Raw genomic sequence first — 24386 nt, forward strand, 5'->3', positions numbered from 1 at the left:
ATATCCTAACTTGATATCTGAATGCAAACATTTTTATTAAAAAGTAATGTAGTTTTATAGTGAAAAATTTTGTTTTGCATGCTTAGAAAATATTTTGTACATTGCATATGTGTGGGTATAACTTTCAATTATTATTTAAAGACATCTGACATTAGCAACTAGAAATATTTTTAATTTTAATGAAGTTATATCTCTTCTACATATGCTCATTCATTATAATAGTAATAGCCTGCTTTTATACTGCCTTCATATGAAACGAATAGAAAGTTGTTGGTAAAGGACAGATTATTAAATAAAACATATTTACTTGTGATTTGTTAAAATTTTATTTAAAGTAAATTATAGATTTTTGTTTTCTACTTTTAAGTAAGTGTTCTCTGAATCAGATACAAAATTCCTTATTTTTGAAAATCACACAGATAATATGAGGAAAGGGGGGGGGGGTATTATTTTGAAAAATTGTGAGTAATTATTTTATGTATATAACTGCATTAGAAGTCCATGAATGCTCTAGTAATTCATAAAGAAACATTAATTAGATGCATTCTCTGATGTAATCTGTACCCCCCCCCCCCAAAAAAAAAGAAAAGTAGCTATGTACTTTTCATTGCTTGTAAATATATAAAAGTTAAATTTAAAAATATATGCAATTGAATTTGGAAATAACACTTTGCTCTTTAAAAATATGTAAACTATATTTACATAAGGGGCCTTCTACAATCTGTTCTTCATCCACCCTAACTTTTAACAGCTATCATATGAAAGTAGTATTATTCTCTGGTTCAAAACATAACATAAAGGAATATGAAAAGATAGACAAAATAAAAACTCGCTCAATTTCAACACAAAGGTTATTTATCTACAAGTATTAAAGATGCAAGGATAAATTAGCTCGATGAAGAAAGAGTAAATCGACTGTTTATTCCTTGCGAAAATATCAACACTTTATACATTTTATTTATTAGAAATGTGAGCGGGTACAATAGTGGATCAAATTATAAATTTTAACATGATAATGCTTATAGTTTGACATAGTATTTGCAAATTACGATATGCAGGATGAAAAGATTGTTCAAAATACTCTTTTGGGCAGACCATTAAAGCCAGAATTACCAAATTTGGTGCTCACTGAAAGAGGATTTCTCAATATTTTAATTAGATCACAAACTAAAGATCAATCCAAAATTTTATTAATTCTATAGCTTCAGAGTATGCTGTTGGGAAAAACGTTTGGAGGTATTACACCACTTTAAAAGAATTAGCTTTCAATGGTAAGAATTTTATTTCCAATCAATTTTTCAAAAAAAAAAAAAAAATCTATATATTTTTTTTATTGTTTCAATTGCAGGATTTAAATTTTATAAAAATGTATTAAACACACTTTTTTGTGCACAAGTTATTGCTGATATACAGTTAAGAGCACATTTTAAAAACACAGACGGATGAATCAAACCTAAAACATTATCATGTTTTTATGCTTCAGAATCAAAGTTCAAATCTCGTAATTTTTTTTTAAAGTGGTGCTATATAAGAATTAAAATAATCAGAAAATACTGAATAAAGTTCAACTATTTATTTAGAATAATCTAGCACAACAATTTCTTAATAAGCATATTGACAATGTGTTGTCTAAATGAGTTGACTGGTAATCAACAAATATTATGAATTATTAAAAGTATAGTTGTTATGAGTATTACTTTTATAAAATTAATTTCATCTAAATGAATCAATAATCAAAGAAACATCTACTTAAATACCTAAGAAATTCAATTACAACAGAAAACACATTCAAAAGCTTATCCAAAGTAATTTCAATCAAACTAACTACTAGTTCAACAACAATAGAAAACTATTTAAACTGGTTTGTGTAAGGCCATATATTTCATAGTTGCAAGGCTAAACTTGAAAGCTCTGCTGATTGACCACTTATCAAATTTAGTATAAAAATTTGTCAGTCAACATTAGTGCCCGCACATGCATATTCAAGTAAAACATCTTACAATATGTAACATGAATTATATAACATAGTAAATAGTAATTAATAACTGAAGTATTTATTCTGTAATCTTTTCAACCATTATAATATTAATACTTAAAGCAGTAATTATATTATCTCTATTTTTCAGAAAATGAAATCACTATTATAAAATTTAACCCGTTAATGCCCAGCTTACCTTATATAGGACAGTTAAATTCACCTTCGTATCTAAATAAAATTTCTATTTGGGCACTTTTCTTTCTCTAAGAAATTTAGTTGCATTTCTTAAATGATTTTCAATTGGTTTATATCACTTGCTGTTAGATTTTAAAGTCAAAATTTGACATCTTTAAATTTTTTTAAAAGGCATTTGAAATTAAGAAAAAAGAACATTTTTTTAAGGGAATTCAAAAGCAATCTTTATTTTTCGATATTTCACTATCTTTTTTTAATAGATCTCTAAAAAGGCTTTGAATGGTTTTTACAATTTTTTTTCATAATGTCATAAAAAAATTAAAATATTTTCCCCCTAAAATTTAACTTTATTTTAATCTTGATATTAAGATAATTTAAAAAGAAATGTACTGAAATTAATACTTTAAAAAATTTTAAGCATTAACGGGTTAAGAGCCTCTATGATTTTTAACTCATTATACAAAATATGTATTAGAGGTCAAAAAAGAATTTCAAGTTTAAACTACTTCAGTCAAAGTTTCTATATAGCGAATATTGAACATAATTTTATTTTCATACAAATTCAAATGCAATTTATTAGTTTGAATAATAAATTGCATTGATAATAATTGGAGCAATGATACTAATTCCAATAAAATTTATAGACCAAAAATTCTTAAGTGCACAAACGAAATTCTTTTAAACAAAATGAACAGACAAATAATTTTTAAAAGCAAAATTCTGCAATCAAATTGCTGAGATTTGCAACCACATTTAAATATTGTCATTAATTTTTTGTGAGCCTAAACAGTTGAAAGTCTAATGATAGTACTCATTAGCAATGAATTTTGATTCCAAAAATCGATATAATTTGTCGCAATCAATGTCTTAAATTAAAATATACCAAAATTTAAAATTGAACAAAATTTGGTTATTTTTTAAAGTGAAAAATGAAATTAAACTTGCCAAAATTGACTAACATCTGAACGTCTGACTTCATTAAGTCAAATTCACCATAATCTCAAGCAATTTTAAGCACTTAATCAAAATTGTTTCTCCACATTCATTAAAAAAGATTTAAACCTTTTAAACAACTAGAACATGAAAAATATTTTCTATGTTCTAGAGAGATCGTTTTTCAGATATTGGATAGCTTATTGGTCAAAAGGATTAAAATATTAGATTTTTTAAAACTAAAATTCAAATGTCCTCAAATCTATTGTTTTTAAAAAGATTTTCTATAAAGGAGTTCAACCAGAGTTTCTTAAAAACAAACACATTGTTAAAATATAAGGAATTTTTCACCTATATTTTCCAGAAGAATGCAAAACAAATTTCAGAAAATAAGTTTTATTCAAACATAATTTTTAAACAAGTGTATTAGAATTAGTAAAATTCAAATAATTCTTGCAACTTTTTTTTCTATAACTGCTAAGAAATGGTAACTATAAAAATAAAAGACAAACTTCAGTTAAAAATTAAGAAATGCAAGATTCTTTTTTTTTTAATTTCATTGTTAGCAGAGCTTGATATTTAGAAGGTTTCAAAACTAAGAAAATATTAATTCAACATGACATCTCCTCCACAAACAAAACGTCTGAAAATGTAAAATTTTGATTTCTTCAGCAGCCATCTTTCAAAAAAAGACTAAGAAAATTTAATTAATCATTAACAGAAATAATAATAATAAAACGTTCATGCTTCCTAAATATTTCTTAATCAAAAATGCATTTAATTTTGACAAATTACAATTAGTTACTGTAAATTAAACTGTAGTTATATAATGAAATAGGATTGCATTATCATGAAAGTAAAAAATAAGTGAGGTATATGAAGTGTAAAACTTCCGAGTTGCAGTGCATCAAGGTATACATTGTTTCATTCTGCATGTATCAGTAGGATAAAACAATTTAAAAATCTAAAAACACAACAGGTTACATCAGTGACTTCTCAAAATAAAATGTCTTAAATAAAACAAATCAGATAATGACAAAAAAAAAAAAACCCTTAAAAAGCCAGAGATTGCATTTAATATACAACGATAAAAAAAAACAATACTGACAACAATATAATTCAGATATTCACATAAAATATATAAAAAAAAGGCATGCATTTAATACAGTGTGCCGTATTTGAAATTCAATCATTGTGCTTACTGTCCTGAAAAGTTAGAAACTTAGATCTTATCCATTTTGAACAATATAACTTAATAAGGTGATTTATTTTGCTGTCATGTATTTTAAGCTTATAATGGGCTCATTATATATCAACAACTCTGTAATGCATTCTTTACAATGATAATAATGCTGTTCACCGGTATAACAATTGAACACATTCAGGCACTGGACCCCAATACAAAACTACTACTACAACAACAAAAGTATAACCTAAAAATATAGCATAACACATCACTGAAATTTTTCTAACTATGTAATTAAAAAAAGGCAAACACCTAAAATTGGCAGTTAGATATCTCACATTGAACAGGAGATGCTCACTGGTACAAAGCACTTATATATAAGTTGGCAGTCATTCTTTGATTATGTTTTCACACATATTTACCAAATTGTTTACATATATTTTCACCAACCAAGTACTGAATTCCCACACAGAGAAGATAAATCCACGGCTTCTCTAAAGAATCAATACTTCTTGCATGTTTAAAGTATGGCCGGTTTGCACTAAACATTAAATGCCAAGATAACATAGCTTCAAACCCTATAACTATAATTCAGATTACCACTATTGGAAACTTCAATATTATGCAAATTGCATATTAAAATGTTCTCCGTGAACGAGAATTTTATGAAATATAAATTTCTTTATTTACATATTCTTTATCCAGTTTTCAGATATAATACATAAGCAAATTAATATCACATATAAGTCAAGAAGTATTATCAGTATTTAATTTTTTTTCCAATAAAAGTGGTCTTATCAAATTTATTACATATTAATACAATGAATTCATTTTTATCCTTAAAATTGAGAACATCAACTGCTTAAAGGTTTGAAAAATACACTTTTCATTTACAAAAAAGTATTAGAAATTTAGCTCAAATCTTGTAAAATAAGATGCAATTTTGTTTGTTTACAATGGATGAATACAATATTATTTAAGTAAAGAAATACAGATGTTTTTGCTGTAAAGCAACTCAGATTTGTAAAGGCAAGAAATATATTATTTCATTTATGCTAAATTCTGAGTGAAATGACAATGCTAAATATATCGAGCATTATTTACATTAAAGATTTGTGTAATGAAGAGATTCATATAAAGCTAACTTTTAATTTCTTTTAAATAGGCTTTTATTCTATAAATTGTGCAAGTACAAAAAATAGGTTAGGACAATTATTTATTAATAGTACATAATACATTTTACAAGCTACTAAAACTAAGTTTTGCATAGCTGGAGACTCAATACTGTACAAATGTAAGATCAAGTTTGATATTTTCAATCGTGGTAATAACATGCCTTTCAAAAGATTTTGAAACAAAGCATTAATATTTCCGTCCACAAATGTTTGAGATTCAAAATGAATTTTATAAATGCCCAATAGAAATAAATGGATAGTTAAAATTTACAAAATGCAATACAAAAGTTTGGCTTAAAGGCTCAACGAAATGAACAATACTGTTTATGTCTTTTTTCTGACAATAAATTCCAACAAAATATCACCGGTATATACAATACTTATTCTTCAGTGCAAAAGCAAAATAAACACTTTTTTGTTTTTTGACTTAGATTTAACAAATTTGTGAAGAAAAAATATCCACATTATATTATGTATTGAAATGGCAACAATATACAAGTACCCAGTGCAAATGCAAAATCACAATATTTTATATAAAAGAAATTGGACTAATTTGCTTTTTTTATACTATCATTAGATAAATCACAGTTTTGTACACCATTTGAATATTGCTCTTTTTCATTTGAATGAATATAACCATTACCATTAGTATAGGCATTTTTAGTGGAACAACCATTTGCATAACCATTTGAATAACTATGACCATTAGTTAATTTATATCCATTTTTAACAGGTGATCCTTCTTCACTGATTTCCTTTGCTTTTAGTATTGCTTTTTCTGCTTTATTCTTTTGGTATGCATTTTTATAAAATTCAGCAAATAGGAACCAGAAAAGAACTGCATGGAATCCAATCCAGTACATGAAACCACGTGGATAATTACAGTTGATGAACAACAGTTGAAAAGCATGAGTAAATATCATGAGAAATTGAATCTGAGGAGGGAAATAATAAATATTTAGTATAAGATATCAACCATTTCATATATAACTAAACTAAATATCTAATAACTAACTAAAATATAACTAAATAACTAATATATAATATAATAATATATCAAATGGATTTATATTTTTGGAATTTTAATTTAAAAAAATTATATTTATCTCAAAAAATAAATTTGAAATAATACCAGCAAGAAATTGAAAAATAACACAAGTCAAATGATATATTACAGTAAAATTCTTTAAAAAATGTAGTCTTTATGATTAGCCATAAATCTATTTCTTTTACAATTAAAGCATATAAGATTAAAGAAAAATTTAAAAAAATATTTAAATAAAAGAAAAAAATCTCACAAAATGGAATAAAATAAAAGTGCTAAGCTGTTTAGCAACAGAAATTGTCTGAAATCTTTATGTGTATGGTGTTAACAGATGTTTAGAATAATCTAACCTCATAAATTCTCATAATTTACTTCATGGAAACCTTTAAACATAACTGAAACAACTATATTTTTAAATATAAAATAAAGAATTGAGTTTCTTTAAACTTTGCACACAAATATTTTGAAGCATAAGGAAAGTATTAAAGATTTATAACAATTAAAAAATTTTTTTGTTAATTAAAAACTATGTTTCTATTGCATATGTAAATAATGTGGTTTTGCCCCACATTTGAAAGTAAACCGGTTTAAAACTGCCAAAACTGAAGGAAGAGGCATCTAAATAAGATTTCCTTTCACCTTAATATCATTTTTTATCCTGATACTTTAAAATTGATTCAAAATTTGATTACCAGCTTTTAATAGTTAACAGAGATAGAAATTCGCTTTGAAATGGCTGATTTCAAATTTCAAGGTGTAAACTCGTATACAAAATATCACTCACAAAATCTATTAAACTGGATAACTTTTTAAAAATTATTAATGTATGGGGAAAAAAATTAGCTTTTTGCAGCCTTAAAAAATATTTTGCGACAGACTAATTTTTCAAAAAAGCAACTCGATAAAAATTTGAGGTGCAACAGATTCTTATTTTAATTAAAAAAACAATTGCAAACTACAGAAATATTTTGCATATTGTAATAGTTTACATGAAAGAATCTTATATTAAAAGCAGCTTAACAAAAGTTTTCAATAGTTGTAATGATATCCCTTTTACTTTTGCTTTAAACAATGGTTATATTATGATTATTTCAAATGTTACTCGCAAATATTTAAACATAAAAAAGTTTTTGTGAACAATTAAAATATTTAACTTTTTATCATTAGAAGTACAAGAATATTTTCATCCTCAATAAAACTGAGTATTTATAATATTTAACAATCAGTACAACATCTTGGTTGTTAATGAAGGCATATAATATTCTACATCTGATTAAAATATCACTCATATAATAAATCCCCGAATTATACATTTGTCCTTAAACAAAATTCAATAAAAATACCAAATACATTTTATAAAAATGAAAATTTTAGACTTAGGAAAGTAAAAAGAAAATGAAGTTTTGCTTTATTCAAACCTATATCAGCCTATAAATAAAAGCAATAACTTGATTTACTAAAAGAAGAAAACAATATTTGCCTTAAATGGGGAAGGATTTTACGAGTGTATGCAATTTGCAAGGGAGATGTATAATTTTTCTTAATAACTGCGTTTAACAGACACCAAATTCAAGAATTTACTCTTAACAAAAACATGTGTGACTCTTTGAAGCGTGAACAAGGAAGTTTGTAATAACAATTTTAAACAAAAATAACTATCAGTTTTTGGTCACATATAGCATGCTTAGTACCTAATGCATTTCAACAATAAGAAAAGAAAGGAAAAAAGAAGGAAACAAGGAATACAGTAATGAATATTTTCTGATAACTGATTTATTGTAAACACATAAAGATTGAAATTTTTAAAAAAATCACTTTAATAAAGTTTAAACTAACAAGGTTCTTAAAATAAAGAAAAACAAATAGTAAATGGAAATTAAAATTTTTATATTGTATGCAGATTAAAATAAAATAAATTAAAATATTAATTAATAAACAAAGAAATTATTTTTAAACAAGAAATTCAGAGATTTTTAAATGTGATATAAATAATGGATATAAAATATTAAATTCACTGAAGTACTAACAGACACTTAGCATCCTATTATTCTAAAAAGATGGAAGGAAAATCTACCAATGTATTGGAAAAATATATAATTGTTTTTCACTTTCTTTCCAAATTAAACTGGCTAGTATAATAAGTTTCACTGAATGTCAATGATTTTTCCCGACAAAAAAAGGGGGAAAAGGGTTATGAAACAATTGTTCAATCCTACCACAAGAATGAATTAAAAGATAATAAATTCCAATACAGATTATTAATGTAATAGTTATTATTAGTTACACAAAAATAAGAAAAAAAGCAAAATTTTAAAATGAAATATTTATTTACTCTTATTTAGAGATAAAATTATAAAAGATATTCTTACAGATTATGTACACACATAACAAAAATAAAAATTAAACATCAGCAGAAATAATTTTTTTATTATGCACAAAAAACTCAATAATTAAAAAAATCTATATTATAAATGAATAAATATATTAATTTCAAACAGTTTAATGATGCAATCTAATAATTTTTTTATTAATTATTATATAATGCAAATTTTTTTGAAAAGATCAGTTTCATCAGAAACTGAAAAATAACTATTATGTTCCATAATTATTATTTAACAATTGCTGTTCTATCTGTTATATATAAAAAATGTAAACATTACACTTTATTCACTTTATGATTGGTAGATAGTGAGTCACCTAACCCACGATACTTCAGGTTTGTTTTGCCAGTGTTGTTCGAAATACTTAATGAGAATTATTATTAGAAACCATTTATATTGCACTTGATAGTAAAATGATGACAAAAAAAAAAAAAAAAGGAAAAGTAAAGCTTTAATTATTACCAAATTAACAGGTAATAAGTTTAAAAATAACATTATTTGTTAATTCTACTTTCAGTCACATTGTTTATGACAATACTAATGAATAGCTTTCTGATTTGTTAATCTTTTTAGAGTAACAGAAATTTTTCATCTTTCGGCTAGCAATTCACTGAATACCTAAGCAATACATATGTCACTGCATTGTTTTTTAAGTAATGGGGATCAAGCAATATGAGATGAAGAAAAAATGTGAAGGAAGACCGAATGAAAATCTGACAATTTAAAGGAAAGCTGACCGAGAAGCTACTAAGTTGGTGGCAAAATGTGAAAAATTGATTCAATATTTAGATAAAAGCAAATAATGTTTTAATTGTGTGGCTTTGATTTCATGAGTGTTCTCATCATGGAAGGATTAAGCTTCTAGTATTGAAAGAATGGCCATTGGAGTTTAAAAACCTGCTAACTAGAAGAGACAAACATCACATACAATATCAGACAAAATCACAGAGTTAGCAAAAAAAAAAAAAAAAAAAAAAAAAAAGAAAGAAAACAGGGGATGAAGTTAAAAGTTTAAGCAAAATTGAATTCGTTTTGGAATTTGCTTTTCAAAATATCAAGAGCTTCACTCATTTCAATGTTTGTTGGAGGTTTTTGTTAACCAACTCATTCCCATCCGAATCATTAATATTTATTGTTTAGTTAAAATTTATCATTGTTGTATTGTTAGTCAAATTTTTACAAAAGAAGCTGTGAAATTTTCAGTTACACTTTGTGTTGTTTTCACTCATTTTAGGTAAATTTTTATAGCTGTTAAGAATTTCAATTTTGTTTTTAAAACTAAAATTAGTTTTTTTAAAGGGCCATTTTTCTTTTGCATGTATCATTAGTAATTTAGTTGCATGCATCATTGATTAATGGTTGTTTCAATTTTAATCCAAAGCTAGCAATGCATCTGTACTTTTAAATCAAACCACTTTAGTTTGCACAAAAAAAAAAAAAAAAAAAAATATATAAATTCCTTCATATGAAAAAAAACAAACAAATCATTTAAATGTCACTTTACAAGTGAGCGTTTTCACACATTTTAATTATTGAGACTGGTTGAAAATGAATTATTGCTCTATTCTTTATTTCAAAACTAATAATATTAAACAATATATTGATCACATCAAACAAATATTTTTGCTTGTATTTATGTCCATTAGTTCGGAACCAGAGGATTTTGATAATATAAAGCAGATGATAATATTAAACCATAATCACAAAAAGTAACATTAATGTATATAGCATCATAAATTTGTGTAAGAATAAAATCTAGAAATGTAATAATTAGAATATAAAAAGAAATGAACATACCATTTGAATAGTGGTCATATATTTTTTCCACCACAGATATTTATTCATATGTGGGCCAAAAGCCGCCAAACCGTAGTAAGTATACATCAAAACGTGAACAAAACTATTAACAAAAGCAAAGAATGTGCTATGTCCACCTATTTAAAAATATATATATTTCTTTACAATTCAAGACAGAACTAAATTAAAGTTTGATTACAAAATAATATAAAAAGATTACATAAATTTATTACATGCACAAGAAATTTATTCATCTCATAGCATTTATCCAAGTACATACGATTATGATCAGTTCCCAGTTGAATTGATTATACATAACCATGTCACGAATTATTACCCAACATTACCGAGTTTTAAAATTCAGGTAAAAATTTAATTCCTAACAAAGGAAATAGGTAAACATTCAGTCCAATAATATAAAGACTTTGTTGCATTTTCCTGTCTTCAATAGATAAGGATTTTATAAATTTTAGATTTATTTTAAAAAATCATATAGTATATTTATTTAAAAACTCATATCATGTGTATAGTTTCCATTCACAAATCAAACACACAGCAATCTGCTACACATCAAACTTCTTGGATTGCAGTAATTAATTTTCAAAGAATGCAGCACAGCAGCTTTTTCTAATATTTTGAAAGAAGATTGCATTTTAAAATTTTTCTAAAGTTTATTAGTGTATAATTACATCCAATTTATGAAGAATGTGACATTACTTCTAAGGAAAAAAACTGAATATTACAAATGTAAGGAATGTAAACATGCTATGTACAATTTCTATTCATACATTTTAAATCAAACATAAACTAAAATTACACACACAAGAAAAGTGTATCTGCTTCTTTATATGAACCTTTTCACAGTGTTAAAAATGTAAATAAGGAATAGCACCAAAAAGAGTACTATAATCAGTAAGAGATTATCCAAACCCGAATTATCCACTTTTAAGCATCTTCGATAATTTATATAATCTAATTTAGAAAATATTGTGTAATTAAGGAATTTTAATTATTAATATTGACACGTCAATTTTTTAAAAAAATTGAAATATTTTTTCAGAGAAAAACTTTTTACTTATTTAATTGTCAATTACACAAACAACCCAAGAAAATGTATTAAACCTATGTACATAGATTTACGAATAAGAATTTGGGTAGTGTTTTATCTTTTAAATCTAAAATTTAATTAGATTAGATTTATACAGAAGCATTAATCACTGAAAATGACACATACTGTTTGAAAGTTTAAAATACATTTACACCAAACTCCTTACATTTTCATACAAATTGTACTAATGATAGACAATAAATAGGCTAAATGTAAATAATTAACACAAAAGAAATTTGTCGGATAAAATGAATGGGTGCTGAAAGGCATTGTAACTGCAATCATACCAAATTTACAAGCTAGTTAGAATTGAAACATATAGACTTATTATATACATGGCAATAGAAATGTTTATCATTCTTACCAGGGGTAAATTTTAATCCTAACCATACACTCATTGGCATAATCCCATGATGAATAACATGAAGAGTAGAAACTTGACTATACTTTTTTCTCATTACAAAAAATATCTGAAAATTTTTTTAAAAAAATTTTATTGCACAGGAAGATGAAATTTTAATAGCACATTAATTCAAAAATAATAACTTGCAAGAATTTTCTAAGAGACTAAATAATGATTCCAATACAAAATTATTAAAATCTACATTTTTTTTAAATATATACCTGAATTAAAATCCTTGGGTACAAATACTTGGTTTATTTTAAGCAGGGTAAACAATTAAAAAAATACAAATTAGATAATGTTACAGGAAAAATGAAAAAGCAATTAAAAAACAAATAAAGAGCCTTTTACTCTTAATACATAATTACATTCTTCTTAAAATTTACAGCCTTCTCTAAACACTCTTACAGCCTTCTCTGTTTAAAAATCAGACATCCATGTTTAGAGAAATATTTTAACTAAAAAAAAATCTCTAAAAAATAAATTTAAAAAAAAAATATTCATGCACAGGAATTCTACTATATTACAAGAATTTTAATTGATCAAGACATGGTACTTGTATAATAAAGCCATAACACTGAACAATAAATCATATTTTTTTAATAATTTACCATGTTTTGCAAGTTACTTTTCATATTTCCCTAACATATTAAAACAAAGGATTACATATAAAGGATTACATGTTGAAATAATAATAATAATAAAAAAAATATTAACATAAAAGTCTTGGGGTTAAAAATTTAGTACTTACTGTATCAGTAAATTCAATAAATTTTGATATATAAAACCACCAACATACACTTGCCATCTGTAAAGAAAGATAAACATTAAGCACATGTCTTTTGACAGTTTATGCAATATATCAAATTTTAATTTTTAAAAATTAATTTAGCTTATCGATATTTTAAGGTATTAATGTATTCCATAATAATTTGATAAGATTTCACCAATAGCTTTTTTTCATTAACTTAAAAACTATGAAACAAAACTAATTACTTTCAATAAGAGAATATATATTTCAATTTTCACACAAATTTTAGAAATAATATATCATAGCATTCAAATTTTAAATACAAATACTCGTAAAATGATATGCAAGACATAGCAGTAAACTGCATAGCTTTTCTTACTTTTAATTCCACTAAAGCTTTCTGAAATTTCATTTGTGGGTTAAAAAAATTACTATATATTTTCCAAAATAAGCAGGCCCATGCATAAGTCACAAGTGCATTATTTTCTTTATATTTTCCTTTTTTATATATATATTTTTATTTATTTATCCTAAATTCAAAACCCATATATAAGCTGAAATAAAATCTTTTTAACAAATCCTGCAACTGTCACACATGTTACCATTTGTAAAATACCATCTAATAAAATATTGCTAAGCAAGAAAAATGGGTAAAATATATTCTAATCAAGTCCCTATAAAGTAAAACACTAAAGACTAGTGACAACAGTTTTAACTTATATATGTTGTGATGTAACTGTGCATTTCTTGTTTTCTGTGCTAGTTTATTTGTGAATGAACTCCAGTAAAAGTCATTTAACTATAGACATATATCTGTTACAAAATAGCTGCAGCCCTGAAATTTCTTTTTCAGCATTAAAAGTATCCAGCCTTTAAAAGATAATGTATATAAATGAAATGGTTGCAATTCAAATCGACAGCAAATAGAAAGTTATAAATTCTCAAAATACTATTGAATTAAGTAATATGAATCTCTGTAAGTAATCTGAGTAATAGAAAGATTGTTGAAATTAAACAGCTTCAATTGCAAGTATAGCATCATCAGACAGAATATCAATGACTGCTGTCTGCAACCAAATTCTGTAGAAAAATATCAGTTACTTAAATATTAATCAACATACTGAAAATCGTTTGAGATGTCTTAATTAAAGTAAATTTCTTCTAATCTTTTAAAGAAATACAACAAACAAATTTTGCAGTATAATTATAAACCAGACATAATTTTTTTCATCTTTTAAAAATTTCAACATTATTAATCTGATTTTGAAGACAAGTTGCACACACTGCTGATTTTCTAAACTTATATTGACATGTAATGCAAAATTATTAATACTATTTTTCTCTATATAGTTACACCTGAATAAATGAGAAAAAAATATTCTAAAATTTTCATGCCATTTAATTCTACATGAAATTTTTCATAAAATAATAAATACAACTACTCTGAAATCATATTTCGTTTAAAACTGAATCCCCAATAAATTTACCTATTTAAACCACATCACAGATGTATTATTTGATTTTACATAAACATAATATTTTTAGTTCAGTTGGATTGATATATGGTTTTGAATGTAAATCATACATTTTTATAAAGCTATTTTGGCAACCTTGTGTCTTTATGTCTTTAGTGTAACTTTAAGCTGATTAGGCATTCTCTTTACTTTCAAGAGAAATCAATTTTGAATTTAATTTAAATTTTTTAATCTAGGAAATCTCATCCTGGAATATAAAATAAGAGCCAGGGGAATGTACAAGAGATTTTTTAAATAAAAACAAAATAGATTTTTTGATTGGAATTTGGTCTCTATCGCATGGCAGTATCCAAACTGAGGCTGTCATTACAACAACACGATTCTTTAGATTAACAGGAAAATACGTGCATTTAGGAAAATTTCATTTGAGCATTATTACAGTTAAATAATAAAGGTAAAAATCTAATAATGAAATCCTAATTTAATTTTTATTTACACTTTGATTCTCCATTGTAAAAATGCAAATTTAATAATTAATTGAAGCTGCCATAATAGTGCACTAGCTAAATCATCTAGCATCATATTTCCCAAGACACTTATTAAATCAGATTGCATTCAGGTACTACTCTTTACATTGCAGGTAATAGAATTGTATAGAATGCTTTTAATGCAACCAGACAAAAAAATAATGCAATCAGCTATAAAAGAACAAATAATATTTTTAAATTAATAATTAAATTAAAATACTTTTGAAAAGAGCAGAGAAGTACATAAATGTGCTAAAACATTTACAAAGACGTTTTTCCAATTATTAATTTTTAAATAACTAATAAATTCTGCACCAGCAATATGCAAATGAGAAATATTCAAAAATGCCTAGCCTCAAGTTTTTTTTTTTTTTTTTTTTTTTTTTTTTTTTTAACATTTCTCTTTTTTTTTTTTATAAAAATCTCCATTGAATAACAAAATATACAGAACATTTATTCAAATCTTTACGAGTTTGTATCCTCTTTCTACACAATGTCACAGTGTTCCATACCCCACTGGAAGATGACCCAGAAAGTTGCCGGTGTTTCTACAAACCAACTTTTTAAAAAACAAATTAACTTTATAATATTTGTATAAAACATCATACCATTAACAATGTTATCATAATAAGTATAAAAACTTTAAAATCATGCAAAAATAAAATACTTTGGTAAAAATCCGAAAATTTTCTAAATATTTCCAAATATATTATGATTGATAATATATATATCAATTTAAATACATACTTAATTAAGAAAATAGTCTTGTTAAAATAACCATGACTTTAATACTCCTCTAATATTATAGTAAAAAAAAAAAAAAATCACAATATTTATAAGTAATTCTGAATTGCAGAAAGTACAGAAGAATTTCAGTCAAGACAGAAAGAAAAAAATTTATATTGCTTCAGTGACTTATTTTTATATAGTCAAAAACGCTAAATCATTTTTGAAAAAAAAAATTTCAGATTTTGGTAGCGTTTCGGGAAACTTTTTTTTACCATACAACACTAAATTATAATTAAACAAATTACAATATAAATTCATGCCACATGTAAAAAATTCATGCTTACTCCAATGGCTTCAGGGCTATCTGAATAATCAACAGGTTGGCACTTCCAGCTATATGATCCAAACCAGCCATAAACACCAAACTATAATAATAGAAAAAGATGAATTTAGAATAAAATGTTACATTAAAATAAAGAATATAAAATTTTTGCTCATGCAAAAGAAATTCCTTTTTAAACTATACAGCTAAGTATGAATGCAAGATACAACAAAACAGAAAAATTTATATAAACAAATTTATTGAACTGTAATTTTACATTTAATTACATGAAAAAAAATATATTGATCAAATGAAGATTTTCATCTTTGAATATTTTCTCATTTTAGTTTTAAAATAAGGAACTGAGGAAGCCCATTATAGAGTACAAAAATATTACTGCTTTTTATATTCTGCTATAATATTAATAGAATTATTCCAAGTAACTAAATAATTTGAAATTCTCAATTTTGCACAACAAAAAGTTTGTTTTTTTTTTAAACTGAAATAGAATAGAAAAATTCAAAACAAATTCAAGAAATTAATACTTTTAAATAAAAATTAGGATTAAACTGGTTTTCTACTTAAAAAATATATAATAAAGATAGAATAAATGAAAAATATTGTTGATTCACATTCCAACAAAGAAAATAACAAAATCGCTTCTTTACACTACAATTAAATTTTTTTTTTAAAGTCGTAAAATTAAACTACATCTCAAAATAAATATTACGACTTATTTCAGTAATCTTTTTTGTTAGTGCAGATTTATCATTTCTATTTTAATTATAATATAAAGTTCGACATTAAGAAAATCCCATCTTTTTTATTTGCTGCCACAAGAAAACAAATACTATGCATGCAGACAGAATTTGTAAACCTATGAACTGTTAGACAATGGACAACAGAATATACTTTATTCGATTAATCTGATATTAATTTCTAATTTGTTTTGATATTAATGGATTAACAGGTTTCCCATTGTAATTACCCAATTATAATAAATATGTGTATTTTTTAAAATTTCATCTAAAATTTTAACATAACTGATGAATAACATCTTTTTTCCTGTTCCATGTTTATAGTACTTAAATTCATAATCTGTGCAATACTTTAGAGTGTGCTACCCTCCCCCCCCCAAAGAAAAAGGTTAAGAAGTGGTTCGCAACCGATTCTTCATCGTATACCATCTCAAATAAGTGATTGTAAAAATTACTTATAATTTTATATCAGGAAAATAATAATAGCAATTAATTCTAAAAATTTAATATCAAAATATAACTTCAATATTAAGAACATTTTCATAGGAGATGCATTAAACCTGCCCTGTCTATTTCCATATAGAGAAAATTTCCAAATATGTGTTATTAATTTTTTTTTTTTTTTTTTTTTTTTTTTTTTTTCCTAAAGCTATATAAGTTCTAAATGCTTTCTCATGACATCTGTTTTTTCCTATCTTAATGATAGTGCCATTGTCAGGTCATAGTTTAAACAAACTTTTAAGAGAATCTAAAAATGAAGCCCAATGAAAAAATTAAAATCATTTAAAGATCTTATAAGCTTTCTTTAACCCAAATTCCTATAATTTGACTAAAAAAATATGACACATGAAGTAAAGTTATGAACAACAGAGTGATTAGAAATTATTACATAAATTAAAAATAATTTGATAACTATTAGTTTAAATTTCTTCATAGATATCTAAAATTAAAATGGTTCAAGAATTTCAAAAGAAAGGTTTTGAGAAATGCCATTAATATTTATCCACCAAATCAGATTAAAATGTTGCAAAAGCAATGATTCATTAATGATAAAATAGTTTTGAAGAATACTATATAGAAGAATATAGAAATTTATATACGATGAATATAAAAAAATCACAAAATCAGAAAATATCTTTTTAAAGCAAAAAATTTTTTAAATGGGATAAAAAATGTCCAATGAATCTTTAATTACAGATGCAAGTTATAAAAACAGTTTTGCAACATCTTTTATCACAACAATAGAAAGATTTTAATAACAGTTTCAATTTGCATGAATTTGCTTTCACTTACTTTTGAATTACCATGAACTCAAAGCATAGTTAATTAAAAGTTTTCAATAATATAAATTATACAATATAATTTCAAGGTTCCCAGATAGGCTAAAGAAATATCACTTCAGGCACAAAATGGTAGGCAGAAGCCAAGAGTTTTTTCGCCCAACTTTGAATTAGAAGATAAAAATATTCATGCAAAAGAATTTTATAAATGAAAAGTATTGAAAATTTCACAAAATATTCATAAAAATTCACGTTGCAATATATATATCATCTACTGACCATTTACAATCCAATAAAATTTCACATGATTGCTAAAACATCATAATTAACGAAAATATTAATCATGCATTCATGACAAAGTTTTGGCACCTTTAGAAATCTGCTGGTTTGCTGGCAATATTGGTTATACTCAATTTTTATTAAATCTTTTTATGATAAATATGATTTTATTAACCTCTCGAGGCTTACAATGTCTTCTTTGATGTAACTTCCACACGCAAATTCTAATCTTTATTTTTTTAGGTTTTCAGTCATGCAAGAAAATTTTTAATAAGGGAATAGTAAAAAACTAAACGAGCATTTTAACTTCTAAGGACTTGTTTACGCATTCACCAGGGCCTGCAATTTATTGTGTCAAAAACATATCCCTTTCTACAGAAGATATAAAACTTATTATTCATGTTAATCTGACAAAACAACAAAAATGCTTTTAATTTCAATCTAACAAAATTAACTGCCAAAAAATATGCAAATAAATAGTTTTAAAAATGGTCAAAATGGAAAAAAGAGCAGATTTGAAATGCAGGGTAAAAAAAAAAAAAAAAAAAAAAAAAAAAAAAAAAAAAAAATCACTTTTTTTTGCAATAAATAATTTTTAAAGTTACAGCTAGAAATGTCAAAATTTTGCATAACTTTTGACTTAAAAAATAATAAATTTCTCAGTTTCACTCCAATATATATCTTTGCTAAGCTATTATTCCAATATTTTTGCAAGCTAAATTATATAGCTCTAAGTCAAAGAATGTCTTATAAAACACCACCACACACATATATATATTCTCCTTTCTTAATAGTAGAGATTATTTTACTACATGTGTAATAACATTTCAAAGTGTTTAAAAATGAATTAAATTAGGTCTATTAGTTGGAGGAAAATTAAAACATGTAATATCAGAAACATAAGTAACTGAAGAAATAATAAAAATAATTATACTTACATAATAGAAAATTAAAAAGCTGAATATAACCATAGAAAAATTGTATATTGTCATAAGCCACCGGATATCTAATGGCTCTCGATTTTTCATTAAGCTAGGTCCTAAGTACTTGACTACATATACATAAGAAAGGCAAATGATGAGTGTAGGAAAAGGACTGTGCATCATGGGCCAATCTGCAACTCTGGGATCTAAAAAAAAAGTATAACATATAGATACCAATTTTTAAATACTTAGGTGATAAAAATATTACTGGAAATTAGTAATAAATTTTTTTTTATACATGAACTTTTTATAAAATTAAAATAAATATAAATAGTACAGAGATTGATTTATTGCACATATATCTAATTCATTTTTTTAAAAAATATATAATTTCATTTTTAAATTCATAGATAATAAAATTAATAGATCTTGGAACTAATATATCTAAAGCATGCAAAGAAAATTGATTTATAGAGTTTTCTTCATATCATATAATGAAATAAAACAGTTCAAAACTTTGATACTGAAAATAGGAAAAAAATTTTTTCCCCCTATAATCATGCTCAATTTGGTACTTGTATATTTGCTGTATGCAGTGATTAATCATAAAAAAGATGTCATGTTTATTCAATCAACAATTAATGACAAAGAAAATTAGCATAAATGTTACGTTAGGCTATTTGACAATGACACGAGATTAAACCTGAAGTTCACTAATTGCATGCAATTAGTACACTGATAACCCTCAATTCTAATGCTAAGATACATTATGGCATCATTTTTAGTTGAGTATTCAAAAACTAAAATTGTCTGCTTTATACTTTTTGAATAATTACATGCTATAATGAGAAATTACGCTCAGTTATATTTCGAGACTATTTCATTAACATGGTAGGAAAAGCTACAAAATGCATTATTAGAAAAAGTTATATAATTTTAAATATGATCTTAAGATTACTAAACAATAATTATATGACTGAATGTTTAATTATTTTGTGTCATTAAATGTTGAAGTAGCTTAATTTCTTTGACATTTTTTAGAAAACTTTTTCAAGATTTAAAAACATGTATTCATCAATTATAGTGACACTTGCAACTTTCAGTGAACTTGAGAATGCCTTTTAACTACAATGATTGCTTTAATAAAGTGTTACAGCATTGATCATCACAACCTTAGAGTTACAGGTTATATCGCATGTACTACCCCAAAAAATAATGAAGCTAGACAAAGATAGCCTGAAAATTGTGTAATTTTCTGTTAGCACAATAATAATTGTTACAAAGTATTTATTTTGGAGCTAGATATTCTTTTTTTTATACATTTGATTATCAATCTATGCATAGAAGTATCAAATATAACATTCTTAAAGAGAAGATCATACAAAATTAATTTTTCAACTTCTTCCATATATTGTCTCCTGTTATGATAAAAAAATATTTAAAAAATATAATTTAGTTTTATAAATAAAAGTTCCCAATCCATTATGTTGATATCAAGTATAAATTCATATATAAAACAAAAATTTATTAAAATAATTAGTAAATATAATGGGCAACATGACATAGCTCCAGAGAATCTTATTAAAATATGGATCAGATTCCAAACATTTAGCTGGGCATATTGTATGGGATTTTTCTCCGGCATTAATTAGAACTTGTCTGGTGGGATGGTCATGGTTTTATGGCTCTTTGACATACATGTAATAAATACTAGATACAGTAGAGTTGTTTCTACTGTATATATATATATATATATATATATATATATATATATATATATATATATATATATATATATATATATACACACTAATACTACTTTATATTCATATGCTAATAAATACGTCTTTAAGCTATTGAATGTCTAAGGACAAAATATTTCAAATTTTCTTTTAGCACATTTTAATAGATTTTCTGCTAACAAGTACAGAGGATTGAAGCAATGAATAGAAAGCTATGAATGAAAAAAAATTAATAAAAAATTCAATGGTAATATTACATATATATATATATGCAAAGAGAGTATTAAAAAAAAAAAGATCTAAATCCATTAGCAACCCAGATTCCACAGAAACTTTACAACAAACTAAGACATCAAAGAATTTAAGAATATTGCATTTCATACTACTATTGAAAGCAGTGATACAGCAAATTTTACAAAAATTATAAGCAGTTTAATATTACAAGTTTTGAAGATATTCATTATAAAATATGAAACTGCACAATTCTATTATTTCAACTCATTTCCTTAAGTAAACAAACAGCTTTACCACTACCGCAACCTAAATTTTAATAGTGAAAATTCATTGGCTTAAATATTTAAGTGCAGCATTAACGAGCAATTGTAACTGGAAAAATATTTAAATTAGTTCTTTTATGTATATTTTAATATAAATTGTAAAAAATATCAAGCACATGCAAACAATACAAATTCTTTAAAGGGGATTCGAAGCTAAAATCCGATATAGAATGTTTATGTCTTATTTTCTGTCTGTTATTAAAATTTTTTTTGAATAATGCACACAATGAATGCGGGTATAAACAAAGTAATTAAAATATTTTTAAAAACTTATTAAAATCAGAAAATTATATAGAAATAAAATATGTATTATTGAAAAGATAACTTTACTGAATTTTAAAATAGCATTAAAATGGTTTTTGTGTGGTATGTTCCAAAGTCGCCGAGAAAATATATTACAGTTTTCATTTATTTTTTATTCAAATTTTATAAAGCTTTAATGCTTTTTTTTGTTCCAAGTTTTTACAGCATCCAATTTGGCGTCTTCAAGTTCAACGAACTACCTACAGAACATTTTGAACAAAATGTACATTTTTTGCATTTCAACTATGTAGAAAATATCCAACCTATAAATATGATATTAAAATTTTAATGAAAGGAAAAGTATATATTATATTAGAGTTAGATATGACATAATAATTAACTTTACAAATAAGACAAACTAAAATGAATGATGTATCTTTTCTATGCCCACACTAAAAGAATAGCAAAGCAGATATTGAGATACTAAAAGGAGGGGAACGCTTCAAAATCATACTAATATTGTCAGATATATTCAGAAAAATGAAAGTAAGATATCAAAACATATATATGGATAATTTATAACCACAAGAAGCATGCAAAATATTTAAGCATTTTATGTTATATGAATTGTAATAATATTGGAATAATAAGAGAGAATAACCATTTGGAGATATACTTTTATCTTTTCATCAATGCTGGCTTTGAAAAATAAAATACACATATACTTTTATCTTCACAGCACCCCCCCCCCCATACACTCCATTTAGCATCTATTAACATGCCACTGAATAAAGCATATCATTCTAGGACAGCTTAATAAAAATGCATTCATTCTTTCCAATAATCAAACAGTTGAAAAATATTTTTGTAAATAACATATAGCTAGCTGATCATGTGGAAGTAAAGATAATATTCCACAAAATATTTCAGTTTTGAATATAGCCTCCTCCACCTTTAGGGAGCTACCTAATCCGAAAATCATCATTGATAAGTACCGTAAGAGCTGATGAAAAGGAATAAGATTTTAACGAAATTAAGGTGTAAGCATGATCCACTGTTATTTAATTTTAAAACAAAATAAGAAACCTTACACTAACATTATTGTTGAACATAGTTACATCAAATGCCAGAGAACTTAATAAAATAAAAATTTTAATATTATTGAATTATTAATTTACACTTTCATATGTCAATATTGTAAACATATTTATTAACTGCAATATCCTGCTTGTCAAAATGAATTTTTTAATACTTGAAGCACATGCAAGATATTTCAGATAGAAAAATCTGAAAATTTAAAGTCTATAAACAATTTAAAAGAAGATTTCATAAGCAATAATGGTATGCATATCCTTCAAGTTTAAATAGAAATATCCTCAGAATAAATATGAAGCAAAAATTTTAAATGAAGATCTTCTCTGGAATGTTAATTTATGAGGAGAAAAATATACAGAACAATTTTTATTCAAGATAAATAAAATCTCAGTGTTAGCAAATTCAATTTTAGTACTTGAAAATCAAAAATGAATTTCAATAGTGATAGGCAAATTCTATTTATAAATACTGTTATCAATTTTAAGAGATTTTTTTGGTTGCTATGCTAGCAACCAACGTATCCCATATACGATATAAAATGCTTCTTGAAATAATTTTAAATTCAAGTATTTAAATGAGAGATAGGAATATGATTAATACATAAATGCAGTATTTTTTCTTTTTTCTCTCCATGCGTAAAACTTGGCTATATTACAAGTTTCACCACAATTAACCTTCGTCGGCTACACTCAATACTATTTTGCTCTGGGCATGAACAACTGGCATTTTAGTAAATTTAGTTAAAGCAGAAGATGCATTTCTGTTATATTCAATTAAAGAATCCAATAAAAAGGATGAAAATTTAAAACAAACAATTTACGAGCAAAATAAACGAAACGCCCTTGCTTACTACATGCAAAATTCTAACTCGCGTATCTACAGATTTCAAAAAACCCGGCCTTTCCCGCTCCATAGCATTTTCGTATGAAATAGCTAAGAATTAAAAGTAAAAATTATATTCAAGGTTATTAATGAGCAACGGATTCTTAATCAAAAGGCTTACCAGCATTTTCAAAGGTGTGATTGTAGAATTGGACTGCTTCATTCCAAACCATGTTGACGGCTGCCGAAGATCGAAGTGAAAGATTCAGAGCCGGTCAGGTACCAAAATAATTCGGATACAGGAAAAATCAGCCAAAATTGGCGATTTCCTGTCTCCGAAAAAAAAAAGCAAGTCGAACAGCCACACACCACACCTGACTACCGCCTTATCTCAAATTAAAAATAAAAAAAATAAAAAAAGCAAGCAAAGTGCAGACAGCGCCACCACTAGACGGGGTGGATCAAAGTAACTGTGACGTAAAAAAGAAAAATGAATTGTGAAAATAAAACAAAAAGAACTGCAACAGGGTGATAAGGGTATGAATATTTTATCATATGTATTCCTCTCCGTTTGAGAATTAAAATCTGTTAATGCTTCTTTGAAAATACGATTGCTGGGTTGAGCCTGAGTAAATAATCAATCTTCTATAAGGCTAACAGTAGTTGGAAAATGGATCGTATT

General features: G+C 25.2%; 1 protein-coding gene across 1 annotated transcript; it reads right to left on the reverse strand.

Annotated features, from left to right (window-relative positions):
• Positions 1–5437: 5437 nt before the first annotated feature.
• On the reverse strand, positions 5438–24099 carry LOC129975140 (elongation of very long chain fatty acids protein AAEL008004-like). Its single transcript, XM_056088093.1, has 7 exons — positions 23886–24099; positions 19261–19451; positions 16028–16108; positions 12953–13009; positions 12163–12268; positions 10691–10827; positions 5438–6402 (listed from the first exon to the last, which is right to left on the reverse strand). Exons 1-7 carry the CDS (start codon positions 23935–23937, stop codon positions 6016–6018), a joined length of 1011 nt encoding a protein of 336 aa, XP_055944068.1. The 5' UTR covers positions 23938–24099; the 3' UTR covers positions 5438–6015.
• Positions 24100–24386: the final 287 nt, after the last annotated feature.

Source organism: Argiope bruennichi, chromosome 7 (assembly GCF_947563725.1).
Source record: "Argiope bruennichi chromosome 7, qqArgBrue1.1, whole genome shotgun sequence".
NCBI lineage: Eukaryota > Metazoa > Arthropoda > Arachnida > Araneae > Araneidae > Argiope > Argiope bruennichi.